The sequence below is a fragment of the Gekko japonicus genome, unplaced genomic scaffold (assembly GCF_001447785.1).
Source record: "Gekko japonicus isolate JY-2015 unplaced genomic scaffold, Gekko_japonicus_V1.1 scaffold3847, whole genome shotgun sequence".
Taxonomy (NCBI): Eukaryota; Metazoa; Chordata; class Lepidosauria; order Squamata; family Gekkonidae; genus Gekko; species Gekko japonicus.
The window spans coordinates 11,608-24,139 of record NW_015160341.1 but is presented as its reverse complement, the minus strand read 5'-3'; the positions used below and the strand labels follow the sequence as shown (position 1 = coordinate 24,139).

The following is a 12,532-nucleotide window of genomic DNA, read 5'->3' as shown; positions in this document are numbered from 1 at the left end:
GTCTGTAAAGGGGGCGGGGGCGCTGTAATCCTCACGGGCCTGTCTTCAGGTGCCGCTGGAAGGGTTGGCCGGAGGGAGAGGCGGTTTCTCGGCCGTGCTGCCGAGCGCTGGGCCCTGCTCCACACTGGGCGCGGGGGGCAGCTGGTCGCCGTGCACGCGCAGGTGCTGTTTGAGGGACTGCTTGTAGCGGAAGCGCTTGCCGCAGTACGGGCAGGCGTAGGGGTTCTCCCCCGTGTGCATGCGCTGGTGCTCCAGCAGGTACTTCCTGCGGGCAAAGGTCTTGAGGCACTCGCTGCAGCGGTGCCGCCTCTCCCCGTTGGCGTGGCTGGCCTGGTGGCTGACGAAGGCCTGGGCGTGGCTGAAGCTCTGCCCGCACTCCCGGCACGAGTAGACCTTTGCCCCGGCCTGGTGGACGCTGCTCTGGTGCTTGACCAGGTGGTGCGCGCGCACGAAGCGCTTGTCGCACTGTCCGCAGCGGTACGGCCGCTCGCCGGTGTGGATCCGGTAGTGGTTGGTCAGCTTGGACTTCTCGGCAAAGCGCTTCTCGCACTCGGGGCACTGGTAGGGCTTCTCGCCGGTGTGGGTCCGGGTGTGGTCGTCCAGGTGCTGCTTGCGGATGAAGGTCTTGTGGCACTGCGGGCACTGGAAGGGGCGGGGTCTCTCGCGGTGGGTTTTCAGGTGGACCACCAAGCTGGATTTGCGGTTGAAGGCCTTGTGGCACTCCGAGCACTGGTGCGGCCGGTCGGCGTGGATGGCCTGGTGCCGGGTGAGCTGGCCCTGGTGGCTGAAGCCACACCCGCACTCGGGACACACGAAGGCGCTCTCGCCTTTCCCCACGGTGTGCGTCTTCTGGTGGATCAACAAGCTGGTCTTGAGCCGGAAACTCTTGGGGCAGAGGGGGCAGACGTACGGCCTCCCCGCCGTCTGGGAGAACGGCACCTCGCCAAAGCCGCCTTTGTAGTCTGCACACGCGTAGGGGTCCGGTAGCTGCTGGGCACCAGGTTCGAGGGACGTCGGCAGAACGCTCTCCCCGTACATCTCCTCTCCCGCATGAAGCCTCTGGTGCAAGGAAAACTGCTGCTCGCAGGCAAAGCCTTCTCGGCACTTGCCGCACTGGAAGGGCTCCGCTTTGAGGCAGGCTTCCGGCTGGGCCACCTCCGGCTCGCGGCACCCTCTGTCGCCCTGGGGGGGCTCCTCCAGCCGCTGGGCAGGAGGGGCCGTCGGCTGCCTCTCGCCGTTCACTTCGGGCTTGGGGGCTGGGAAGACGTCTTCCCCAGGCAGCATCCCGTGGCTCGGCAGGAGGACTCTGGGACCCGCTCCGGGATTCTGCTCCTCGCTTTTGACCATGGTGCCGTCATCTGCCGGGGGGCGGGAAACGGGAGAAAGAGCAGTGAGACCCCTGTGGCCGGGAAGGACCCCAAAGACAAAGCCCAACTGTCAGCCTAAGGCAAGCCTGTTGGCCCTGCCTGGAGGCCCTGCGACCAGCTGTTGCACGGAAAGTTTGGTGTCGTGGTTAGGAGTGCGGACTCTAACCTGGGAGAACCGGGTTTGATTCCCCACTCCTCCTCCACTTGCAGCTGCTGGTGTGACCTTGGGTCAGTCACAAGTTCTCTCAGAAGAGAAGGAGGAGGAGATTGGATTTATACCCCAAGGCCCTTCACTACCCAGAGGAGTCTCAGAGCGGCTTACAAACTCCTTTCCCTTCCCCTCCCCACAACAGGCACCCTGTGAAGTAGGTGGGGCTGTTCCAGTTGGCAGCAGAGGAGAGGACCCGAAGCAACGGGTTTAAATTACACACAGAAAGGGATTGGCTGGATATTAGGGAAAACGTTTTCACGGTCAGAGTGGTTCAGAGGTGGTATCAGCTGCCCGGGGAGGTGGTGAGCTCCCCTTCGCCGGCAACTTTCAAGAAGAGGCTGGAGGAATATTTGTCAGGGGTGCTTGAGGCTGGTCCTGCATTGTGCCGGGGGTTGGACCAGATGGTCTGTATGGCCCCTTTCGACTCTATGATTCTATGAGAGAGCTCTGACAGAAACTGCTCTTTTTCAAGAGCACCTGTGCCAGAACTGTGGCTTGCCCAAGGTCATCCAGCAAGGTGCAAGTGGAGGAGTGGGGAATCAAACCCGGTTCTCCCAGATTAGAATACGCACACTTAACCACTACACCAAACTCTCAGAGGGTGATAGGTGTGATTTCTTGTAATCCCCCAACCAGAGTCCTTGCCTCTGGGGTTCTGAAAGATTTCCAGTTTGGTGTAGTGGTTAGGAGCGCAGACTCTAATCTGGGAGCACCGGGTTTGATTCCCCACTCCTCCACATGCTGCCAGCTGGGTGACCTTGGGTCAGTCACAAGTTTTCTCAGAGCTGTTCTCTCAAGGGCAGTCTCAAAAGAGCTCCCTCAGCCCCACCTAACTCACAGGGTGTTTGTTGTGGGGATGGGAAGGGAAAGGAGATTGTAAGCTGCTCTGAGAATCCTTCGAGTAGTGAAGGGCAGGGTATAAATCCAATCTCCTTTTCTTCTACTAAGGCGAGGAAGTTCCAGCCAATTATTATTATTACTATTATTTGCGGGAAAAGAAACGAGACCCCAGTTTCCTTAAGGGCAAGACTCTGTCCCCTAAAATGACGTCCTTAATGGGCACCTAAAATGACGTCCTTAATGTCTTTTTACCAAGGCTGGCCTGAACAGCAGGAGCTCGGGGCCTTAGAAAGGGACGACCTTCAGACACAGCAGCACAGCCACGCCTCTGCCTAGGATATACCACAGTGAAATTACGAGGAGAGCAGGCGCGGGAGCAGAGGTCATTTCCTGTGGGAGTGCACAGGAGCAGAGCTCTGGCAGTAAAGCGCCCAGGGGGCGGGTACCTGCAACAAGCCCCACCCCCTGCTCCCAGCAGCCCTCAGTCAGAGCAAGAAGCAGCCAGGTAAGTTGCAGAGCTCCCCCCCAGCCCCCCGGTCCAAAACAGTCCAGTGGCACCTTTAAGACCAAGTTTTAATTATTATTTGCGGGAAAAGAAACGAGACCCCAGTTTCCTTAAGGGCAAGACTCTGTCCCCTAAAATGACATCCTTAATGGGCTTTCCCCTGATTATCAGGGATGTATACAATCGCCTCCGAGGAACCTGGGACAGCGACCAGATTGTTGAGTACGTGTGGTGTGCACCAGTGTTCCCGCTAAGCTGAGTTAGTGTGAGCTAGCTCACAGTTTTTTAGCCTCCGACTCACCCATTTTTGTCTTAGCTCAGGAAGGATGGGGCTCCAGAGCAAACTGATTTATGCAGCAGCCAAATGGCTCGCTCACAACTTTCATGCCAGCAGCTCACAAAGTAGGATTCTTGCTCACAAGACTCCACAGCTTAGAGGGAGCATTGGTGTGCACGGATGGGAAACCAGGCATCATTAAGGGTTGGTGGGCACTTCAGAGTGCCCACCGGCAATTAGATCAGACTGAAGAGAACTGAAGAGGATGAACTGCCCATGTCCAAATGCCAACCACCGAACCCATGCTTTGACCTCTGGAAAACAGCAGGCAGTTCTGCCTGCCCCTTGAAGAATTTCGAAACAGGCCGCTCAAAGAACCGGGGGGACCGAATGTCTTTTTACCAAGGCTGGCCTGAGCAGCAGGAGCTCGGGGCCTTAGAAAGGGATGACAGGGAGAGAAAACCCGCTTCGCACAAAGCACAGGGGACTTAACCAGGAAAAACAATTCCCACTCAAAATGCAGGGCCCTTCTCCCCACGACTGGTGGACTGCACATTTCAGAGAAACAGAAGGAAATGCTCCTGCCTGCATCACACAGCTGGTGCCCATGGGATGTTGGCATCAACAGCTTCCATATGCAAAAGAACCTCCTCAGGAAAGCTCCTCCATTAGCATGTTTCACAGCCTGGGGAACTTCTACAAGAGAATGGCTCAGCCCCACCCCACCTTCCTGAGTAGATATAAATGACCTGCCTACCATTGTTCTTCTCTCCTTGACACAGAGAGTCCTCCGTCTTTCTGTGTTCTACCTCTGAGGATGCCAGTTACAGCTGCTGGCGAAACGTCAGGTCCCTACAATGCCAAGACAGCCCGGGAAATCTACAGCAACCAGCTTCCAAAGAGATTGCATGGATATGAGGAGGCCCCTGGGAGCTGGCAAGCCACCTCTCTCAGCCTCCGGCCTTGGAAACCCCACGGGGTCACTGTAGGTTGGCTGCCACTTGACCGCACTTTCCTCCACCAGGGAGGTCTGACGGGGCTTCCTCCTCCCAGCCTAGCCCCAGCAGCCCCTTGCTGACTCACAGCAGCTGGCATCCGTGACAGAGGATGGCATCGGCTGTTGGGCCCAGCTCAGGGCCCTCCAGGAGGCCGCTCAATGGAGCCGACCGACCTTCAGACACAGCAGCACAGCCACGCCTCTGCCTAGGATATACCACAGTGAAATTACGAGGAGGGCCGGCGCGGGAGCAGGGGTCATTTTCTGCGGGAGTGCACAGGAGCGGAGCTCCGGCAGTACAGAGCCCAAGGGGTGAGCACATGCAACAAGCCCCGCCCACTGCTCCCAGCAGCCCTCAGTCAGAGCAAGAAGCAGCCAGCTAAGCTGCAGAGCCCCCCTCGGCCCAAAACAGTCCAGTGGCACCTTTAAGACCAAGTTTTATTCAGGTACAAGCTTTCCCTCCTCTGTGAGGGCAGATCTGCACATTCCCCCCTCCTATAGCTAGCAATCCAAAACAGTCCAGTGGAGCCTGAGTGGTGGGTGTTGCCTTCTGACACACTTCCGGTGATGTCAGGGGGTGTGGCATATGCAAATGAATTGTGCTAATGAGCGCCTGCACCTCTTTTTCTATGAAATGACCCTTGCACGGGAGTATTTCTTCAGATGTGTTGCACGGCTGTTTGTGAACACAATCCACAAGAACAACACACAATCCCAAGACAGGTCAAATACAAAGGTCAATAAAATTGCACATAAGCACAGAATTCCCGTGACATTAAATGTGAGATTCCTATATAGGGTAAGATAAATTTACCTATCAACTTTTATACTCACTTTATTTTATAGAGACTGATAAACCAATGTAATATAATGTAATTGCAATGGAATATCAATGGAATTCTGTGTTTATAGATTTGTTCCTTAGGAAAGACCAGAGGGCTGAAATACTTAAATGTCCGGAATAAGTGTTGAAAGAGAGATTGAGTTTGGAGCAGACAGCTCTTCAGAATGCAAGACTGTTAGAAGGATAGTGACTGAGAGAGTCTGGAGCAGGCGGCTGTGTGTGATTTTATTGGCCTTTGTATTTTTCCTGTGAAGGAGTAAGTGGTTGCTGCTCATTACCAGACACTAAATGATGCTATGGCTTTAATCTAGTCTCTCTTGTCACTGTATTGTTCTGTGGGCCTCTAGCACACATCTGTAGATATTCTTTCCTACCAGACTGTTTGTGAACACAGCCTGAGACAAGAAGAAACCACGCTGTGGCGCGCCTGTTAGAGAGGAGGTCACACGCAGACTCACCGTAGCCGAGAACCGGGGGGATCTCCCTCTCCGGGTCCCACTTGCCTTTCTCAGGAGGCTCTTCTTGCTTAATCCAGGACAACAGATCCTCCTTGGAAGCCAAAGACTCTGCTTCTGGGGGAAAGAACGGCAGCAGCATCAGCACCGGGCACTGAACCCTTCCGAGCAGTTCCGAAGACAAGCGGATCTGCACGAGGAAAGCTAGCTGAAGGGGGGGGGCGTGGGGGGTGGGAAAGGAGAAGCCACCAGCGGAGACAGCTGCTGGGGCCAGCAAGCTCAGCAGTCAAAAGACAACAAAGAAGAGTGCCTCTGGATGCACGCAGGGGTCTTTCCTCACCAGGGAACGCATAGTCAGCACACTCTCTTCTGGGGTTAGGAGCGAGGGACTCAGGGTTGGAGGAGGTGGCTTCCAGGCAGGGTTGGACCCCAGCACCTCTCTGTGGCACTGCAGAGCCTGCGGGGAGAAAGGCCTGTTAGGCTGCTAAGGGAACGTCGTATGCAACTGAGAATACAGGCGTGGTGTCAGCGGTGGGATCTGATCCCATGCCTTCAGACGCAGCAGAAAGTGCCCCCACCCCCACCCCGCTAAACTTGCTAACATGGTTCGGTTTACGTGGTGTGGATTCAAGGATGCTTATTCCAGCGCACTGACAACTGCTACTGTCGGACTTCTCAGACTGATTACTTTAGTGACCTCCGCGGGGGGCTGCCCTTGGAGACTGCAGCTGCTGCCGATTTCAGCTGCTTGGAACAGGAAGCATGCCATTCCTGTGCTAATGGTTGCCAGTTCAGTTCCCAGATGGAATTCAAGGTGCTGTCTCTCAGTGCTAGAGCTTTAAATGGTTCAGTCAGTGGGTGACATTTTCCTATATCTTCCTCCCGGTCCTTTAAGACCCGGTGAGGCTGTCTTGCCCACCTTCTCCCTGGAGAGGAGCAGGGCCTTCTCTGAGGTGGCTCCCAGGACAGTCTGCCGGAAACACCCACCCTTTCCCTCTGCCCCTTCGTCATTGCCTTACTGCGATTTCATTAGCTGTCTTGAGCAATGCTCCCTCTAAGCTGTGGAGTCTTGTGAGCAAAAATTCTACTTTGTGAGCTACCGGCATTAAAGTTGTGAGTGAGTGATTTGGCTGCTGCATCAATTAGTCTGCTCTGGAGCCATCCCTTCCTGAGCTGTGACAAAAATGTGTGAGCCGGAGGCTAAAAAACTGTGAGCTAGCTCACACTAACTCAGCTTAGAGGGATCACTGGTCTTGAGTACAGAGTTCTTGTAGAAAAGTGACTAACCAAGATAAATTAAGTTTGTGTCCAGTGGCACCTTTAAGACCAACAAAGTTTAATTCTAGGTATAAGCTTTTGTGTGCATGCACATGGAATAAAACTGTGTTGGTCTTAAAGGTGCCACTGGACTCAAACTTAGTTCTGTTGCTTCCAGGGGAGGCCACACTGCAGTTCGGGAGCCGCATGTGGCTCTTTCACACAGTCTAATGTAATGTTAATAAAAAGCAAATTTGCATATTTTTCAATAAAAACGTGTGTGTGATATTTGTTCATGTCTCGCAGCTCTCGAACAGCTGATGTTTATTTTGTGTGGCTGTTATGTTAAGCAAGTTTGGCCACTCCTGCTTAGACTGACACGGCTACCCACCTGAACATAAATTAAGAACATCGAGGATGCTCGCTCCTGCATCACAGCTCGTCTCATGCTTCTGAGGTCTGTGGGCTTTCTTTCAGCACTGCAGGGGCTTTTCAGGGGTGACACACCCCTTGGAAGAGATGCCTCCCAGAGCCAGGCTTTTACTGTTCTAAAGATGGCTGGTAAAGCATGGCCTGCTATTGCGTATTATCACCTTTAATTCCTTTTTAAAATATTTTTGTGTGTGTGCTTGCCCGGAAGTCAAGGTTGACTTCTGGCAACTCCTACTGGGGGATTGGACGTTTTTCAAAAAGGTTCCTTGGTTAGCCTGCCTCTGGTATTCCTTGGAGGTTGCCTTTCCAAGTCCTTGCCAGAATCGGCCCTGTTTAGCTTCCTAGATCGGGCTTGCCAAGAGATGTAAAATTTCCGGAAATTTTGAAGCTTGGAAAAAACCCTGGGTTTTTTTCGTTTTTTTCCGGGGGGAAACAAAAATTTTCGGGAAAATTGAAAAAAATGCCACATTAGCACTTCTTTTTTCTTTTCCAGATTGAAAGTCATTCTGTTACTTTAGGAACATAAAATATGACTATGGACATTTTTACTTGGCATGAAATCATCACAACTAGCATATTAAAAATATAGTGTATCCAAACTGTTATTACAAACAGAATACCCACCCACATGCAAAAACAAAACTGAAACCTTTTTCTTTTCTCGTGACAACAGCACCTCCTAAAGGAAGACATGCATCTTGTTCTTGCATTGGAGAGTTCAGTTTGTAACCTAGGACTTGCTTGTCCTCAGTGCACAGACATTAGATCCATCTGATACCGTACATATTTTTTAGAAATGAATAAAAAAGGGGGGGGGGGGGGGAACGGTTTCCCCCCCGGATTTCTCCGTTTTTCCCCCGGGCCTTCACATCTCTAGGCTTGCCTGGGCTATCCATGTCGTCAGGGCACCTCTCATTCTTCTGGCAAGTCATCTTGGACCACACCTCGCTCTCGTCCCTGGCCCTGTTCCAGAGTGTGCTCACCTGTTCTGACCTCTGTGGGGAAGGCCCTGTCCTCCAGGAAATCCTGATTGACGGCGTGGGCCGCTTCCGCTCGTTCTGCCGTAGGGAGGCCGCCGGCTTTGCAAAGGGCAGAGTCTGGTCATGTCAACAGATCAGAGAGGAGGATACTGAACATGTGCAGAGTTGCTTGTGACAGAAAATCAGCAAGTGGGACCCTGGCCACCCCACCCCCCATACTAAAGGAAGCTCTGCACAGGAACCCAGTCCTGGACCCTCTTCCTTGACGTGCTTCTGTCCCCCGACATCTAAGCCCACCTCCATCCCCCCAAATCTTGTCATGGCATCTTGGGGTCCCCCCCTTTCCCGCCAAGCCCTTGGCTTCTGGTTTATCTGCAATGGTGGAGAGGAACTCTTAGTGTGACTTTATTGCAGGATACTGAAATGGCTGCCCAGATTACAACAGAGAGATGTGTCCCCGGAGGAAACGGTGGTTCCCGATGGTGAATTCCATGGCCACCACGTGCCTTCTCGGCCCCACCCCCTCTCCAAACTCCACCCTCCTCAAGCGCCGGCCCCAAATCTCCAGGAATTTCCCAACCCAGAGCTGGCAAACCTAGATACAGATTTTTTTAAAAAAAAATAGGGACCAGACAGAAAGAAACTGACTTCTGTCTCAGCTTCATCTGCAGGTCTCCCCATAACCTTTCCTTGACATAAACACCAGGAGCATATTTCATAAGCAGGGCCTGAGGCCTTTGCCTCCAGAGGCCTTTGACCATCCCCACAGGGATGGAGAACCAAAACCAGGTGCATGCTGAGATGTCCACGTCCGGAGCCCTCAGTGATCGTCTGTATGACAGCACACCCAAGAATTGGTTTTGGAAGAATTGCTGGGAGCTCCGGACTTGGAACAGCCGGCACGTGTCTGGCTTACCTCGTAGACAGCCCCTGCAAACATGGGGCCAGGAAGTCTCCGAAAGTCGAGAGGCGGGGCACCAGTCTGTCAAATACATACCCAGCAAACCCTACTGAGACACTCCCAAAACCCGTTGCTGGCTCAACCTTTGGTACTGCCGTTCAGGACAAACCACGGCTCTGGGGTTGGCTAGCAGGGCTGAGAAGATGGACCAAAGCCCAAGAGACACCCCTTCTAATCTCGAAACTTTTCTTGCGGATTCCAGATTGTGGGTGGGGGAGGCATGGCTGCGCTCACTGTTGGCCGAAGAAAAGGAACTTTGTACATGCTCAGACACTCTCTTTACAACAACTAGGTTCAAGTCCAGTACCACCTCAGAGACCTACATGATTGTCAGGGTATAGGCTTTCAAGAATCAATGCTCCCTTAATCTTAAGAGAGTTGGGACACTTTCCCTATGAAGACAGGTTAAAGAGCTTGGGGCCCTTTAGCTTGGAGAAACGACAGCTGAGGGGTGACATGAGCGAGGTTTATAAGATGATGCCTGGGACAGAGCAGGCAGAGAAAGAGGTACTTTTCTCCCTTTCTCACAATAGAACAACTCGTCGGCACTCAATGAAATTGCTGAGCGGTCGGGTTAGAATGGATAAAGGAAGTCCTCCTTCACCCAGAGAGTGATGAACACATGGAATTCACTGCCACAGGAGGTGGCAGCGGCTACAAGCACGGACGGCTTCAAGAGGGAACTGGATAAACATCTGGAGCTGAGGCCCATCAGTGGCTCTTAGCCACAAGGTATAGATAGGGACTCTCAGTCTGGGGCAAGGGATGCTCTGTGTTCTTGGTGCCGGGGGGGGGGGCACCAGTGGGAGGGGCTTCAGGTGTCCTGGCCCCACTGCTGGACCTCCTGAGGGCCCTTGGTCTTTTTGGCCACTGTGTGACACAGAGTGTTGGACTGGATGGGCCACTGGCCTGATCCAACACTGGCTTCTCTTATGTTCTTCATCTGACAGAGGGAGATTTGACTCTTGAAAGTCTCTACCCTAGAAAAACCCTGCTGGTGTCGAAGATGCGCGTGGGCTCAAATCCTGCTCTCCTGCCATAGACCAAACACGGCCACCCTCTGGATCTCTCTCCACGAGGGCTCCGGGTGTCCAGAGTCCGTTCCGAGACCAGGCTGCCTGGAAAACCCGCCACACAGAGAGACCCGGACTGGCCCCTGCGGCATCGAGGACCTTCCCCTCCCAGAGCCTCCATCCATTCCCACACGCATCGGGGTGCTCCCTCCAGAGGGGAACGCCCAGCCCCACGCGGGGCGGTGTCTCCAGCCCCACCCCCTTACCCAAAGAGACCAGCGGCTCGTAGTGGCCTTTGGTGATGTTCCTGTACAGCTCCTTCTGCCACTCCTCCAGGCGGGCCCATTCCGGTGCCGAGAAGCTGACCGCGCTGTCGTCAAAAGTCACCGGGACCTGAAAGCACAGGCGGAAGTCGTGAACGGGCAAAGGAGAGGGCAGCAGAGGAATCGAGGCTCCCAGTGGAGGGACTGGCTCGGACCGACGTTCCCTCTAAGCTGTGGGGTCTTGTGAGCAAAAATTCTACTTTGTGAGCTCCTGGCATTAAAGTTGTGAGCGAGCGATCTGGCTGCTGCATAGATTAGTTTGCTCTGGAGCCCTCCTTCCTGAGCTAAGACAAAAATGTGTGAGCCAGAGGCTAAAAAACTGTGAGCTAGCTCACACTAACTCAGCTGAGAGGGAACACTGGCTCGGACTGAGACCTTTCCCTTTGTCTCTCTCTGCCTCCTGCACTTCCTCCCAGGGCACAAAAAACCCAGACCTGCCAGTACAAGGACTACAAAAAAGCCGCAAATGGGGGACGGGGGGGACGGACAGAATGGTGAACCCACTAAGACACTCAGGTATGTAAGCAAATACAGTCACTTTTATACTCATATACTACATCAGAAATATACAAAATTACATACAAGGCATACTAGCCAGAACTGTACAATATCTCAGTGATCTATAACCAGTTATTCGTGGAACAATCATTAGAACATTACAAATTATAATGCTAATAGCAGTGGAACATTCCTAACTATCAGTGGAACAATCGTTACAAAGCAGCTGGCTTTCGCTTGGTTTCGTATCAAGGCTTCATCAGAAGCAAATCAACTTATACTGTGTTATGGTTTTTCTTGGTTTGCAACTGCGCCTTTCTCATTTCTAAAGGCACCTCTTCTCAGGGGTCGCTACAGTGAATGTTGGGACTTGCCCTCAGTTCCCATGAAGATGTCTCATATTGGACCTGTCTGCATGACACTGAGCTTCGAAGCCAAAGGAGTCTTCTCCTTCCTCTCTCCCTGCCTCCTGCACATCCTGGGGGGCGGGGGGGGGGGGGGGACGACAGCCCAGACAGGCTGAGGGCGACTAGCCCAAGATCACCTAGAACGCTCCAGGGCCAAGTGGAGATATGAACACAGTCCCAGTCCAGCTCTTTGACCGTCACAGCGCGCTGGGTCTCACTGGCAGCTCTCCAGGACGTAAGATCTGTGCTCCTGGGACCGCTGCATGCACCAGTTCCCAGGGGGTTGGTTGCTGCTGTTCCCAGGGGGCTGAATGGCTCCAAGGCAGCCAGAGTACCAACCAGGCCCAGCTAGTTCATGGCAGAGCAACACACATAGAATCACACAGAGTTGGGAGGGACGTAAGATCTGTGCTCCTGGGACCGCTGCATGCACCAGTTCCCAGGGGGTTGGTTGCTGCTGTTCCCAGGGGGCTGAATGGCTCCAAGGCAGCCAGAGTACCAACCAGGCCCAGCTAGTTCATGGCAGAGCAACACACATAGAATCACACAGAGTTGGGAGTGGCCATACAGGCCATCTAAGTCCAACCCCCTGCTCAGTGCAGGATCAGCCTAGAGCAGGGGTGTCAAACATGCAGCTTTCTGCTGCTTCTTCCAGTTCTGCTGCTGCTGCGTCATTGTACGTTTGCAGCTTACAGATACACACCTGAACAGCAGACTCAAGATCAATGCTCCCTCTAAGCTGTGGAGTCTTGTGAACAAAAATTCTACTTTATGAGCTACTGGCATTAAAAGTTGTCAGTGAGTGATTTGGCTCCTGCATAAATTAGTTTGCTCTGGAGCCATCCTTCCTAAGCTAAGCCACCTCCTGCCTGGTCCTTCTTTAACTGGAGATGCCGGGGATTGAACCTGGGACCTTCTGCATGCCAAGCAGAGGCTCTGCCACTGAGCCACAGCCCCGTCTTTACAGCTCTCCAGGGTCTCAGGCGGAGGTCTTTCCCATCACCTCCTGTCTGGTCCTTCTTTAACTGGAGATGCTGGGGATTGAACCTGGGGCCTCCTGCATGCCAAGCGGAGGCTCTGCCACTGAGCCACAGCCCCGTCTTTACAGCTCTCCAGGGTCTCAGGCGGAGGTCTTTCCCATCACCTCCTGTCTGGTCCTTCTTTA

The 12,532-nt window shown here is 53.5% G+C and overlaps 1 protein-coding gene across 1 annotated transcript in view; it reads right to left on the bottom strand.

Moving 5' to 3' along the window:
- Positions 1-12,532, bottom strand: part of LOC107115589 (zinc finger protein 398-like) — a 21,673-nt gene continuing 9,141 nt past the window's right edge. The window contains exons 4-7 of the mRNA XM_015417334.1: positions 8,169-8,282; positions 5,837-5,953; positions 5,500-5,613; positions 1-1,358 (exon numbers count right to left, since the gene is read on the bottom strand). Of these exons, the coding sequence (XP_015272820.1) occupies positions 46-1,358; positions 5,500-5,613; positions 5,837-5,953; positions 8,169-8,282 (1,658 nt within the window). The 3' untranslated portion in view covers positions 1-45. The remainder of the gene's footprint in view (positions 1,359-5,499; positions 5,614-5,836; positions 5,954-8,168; positions 8,283-12,532) is intronic.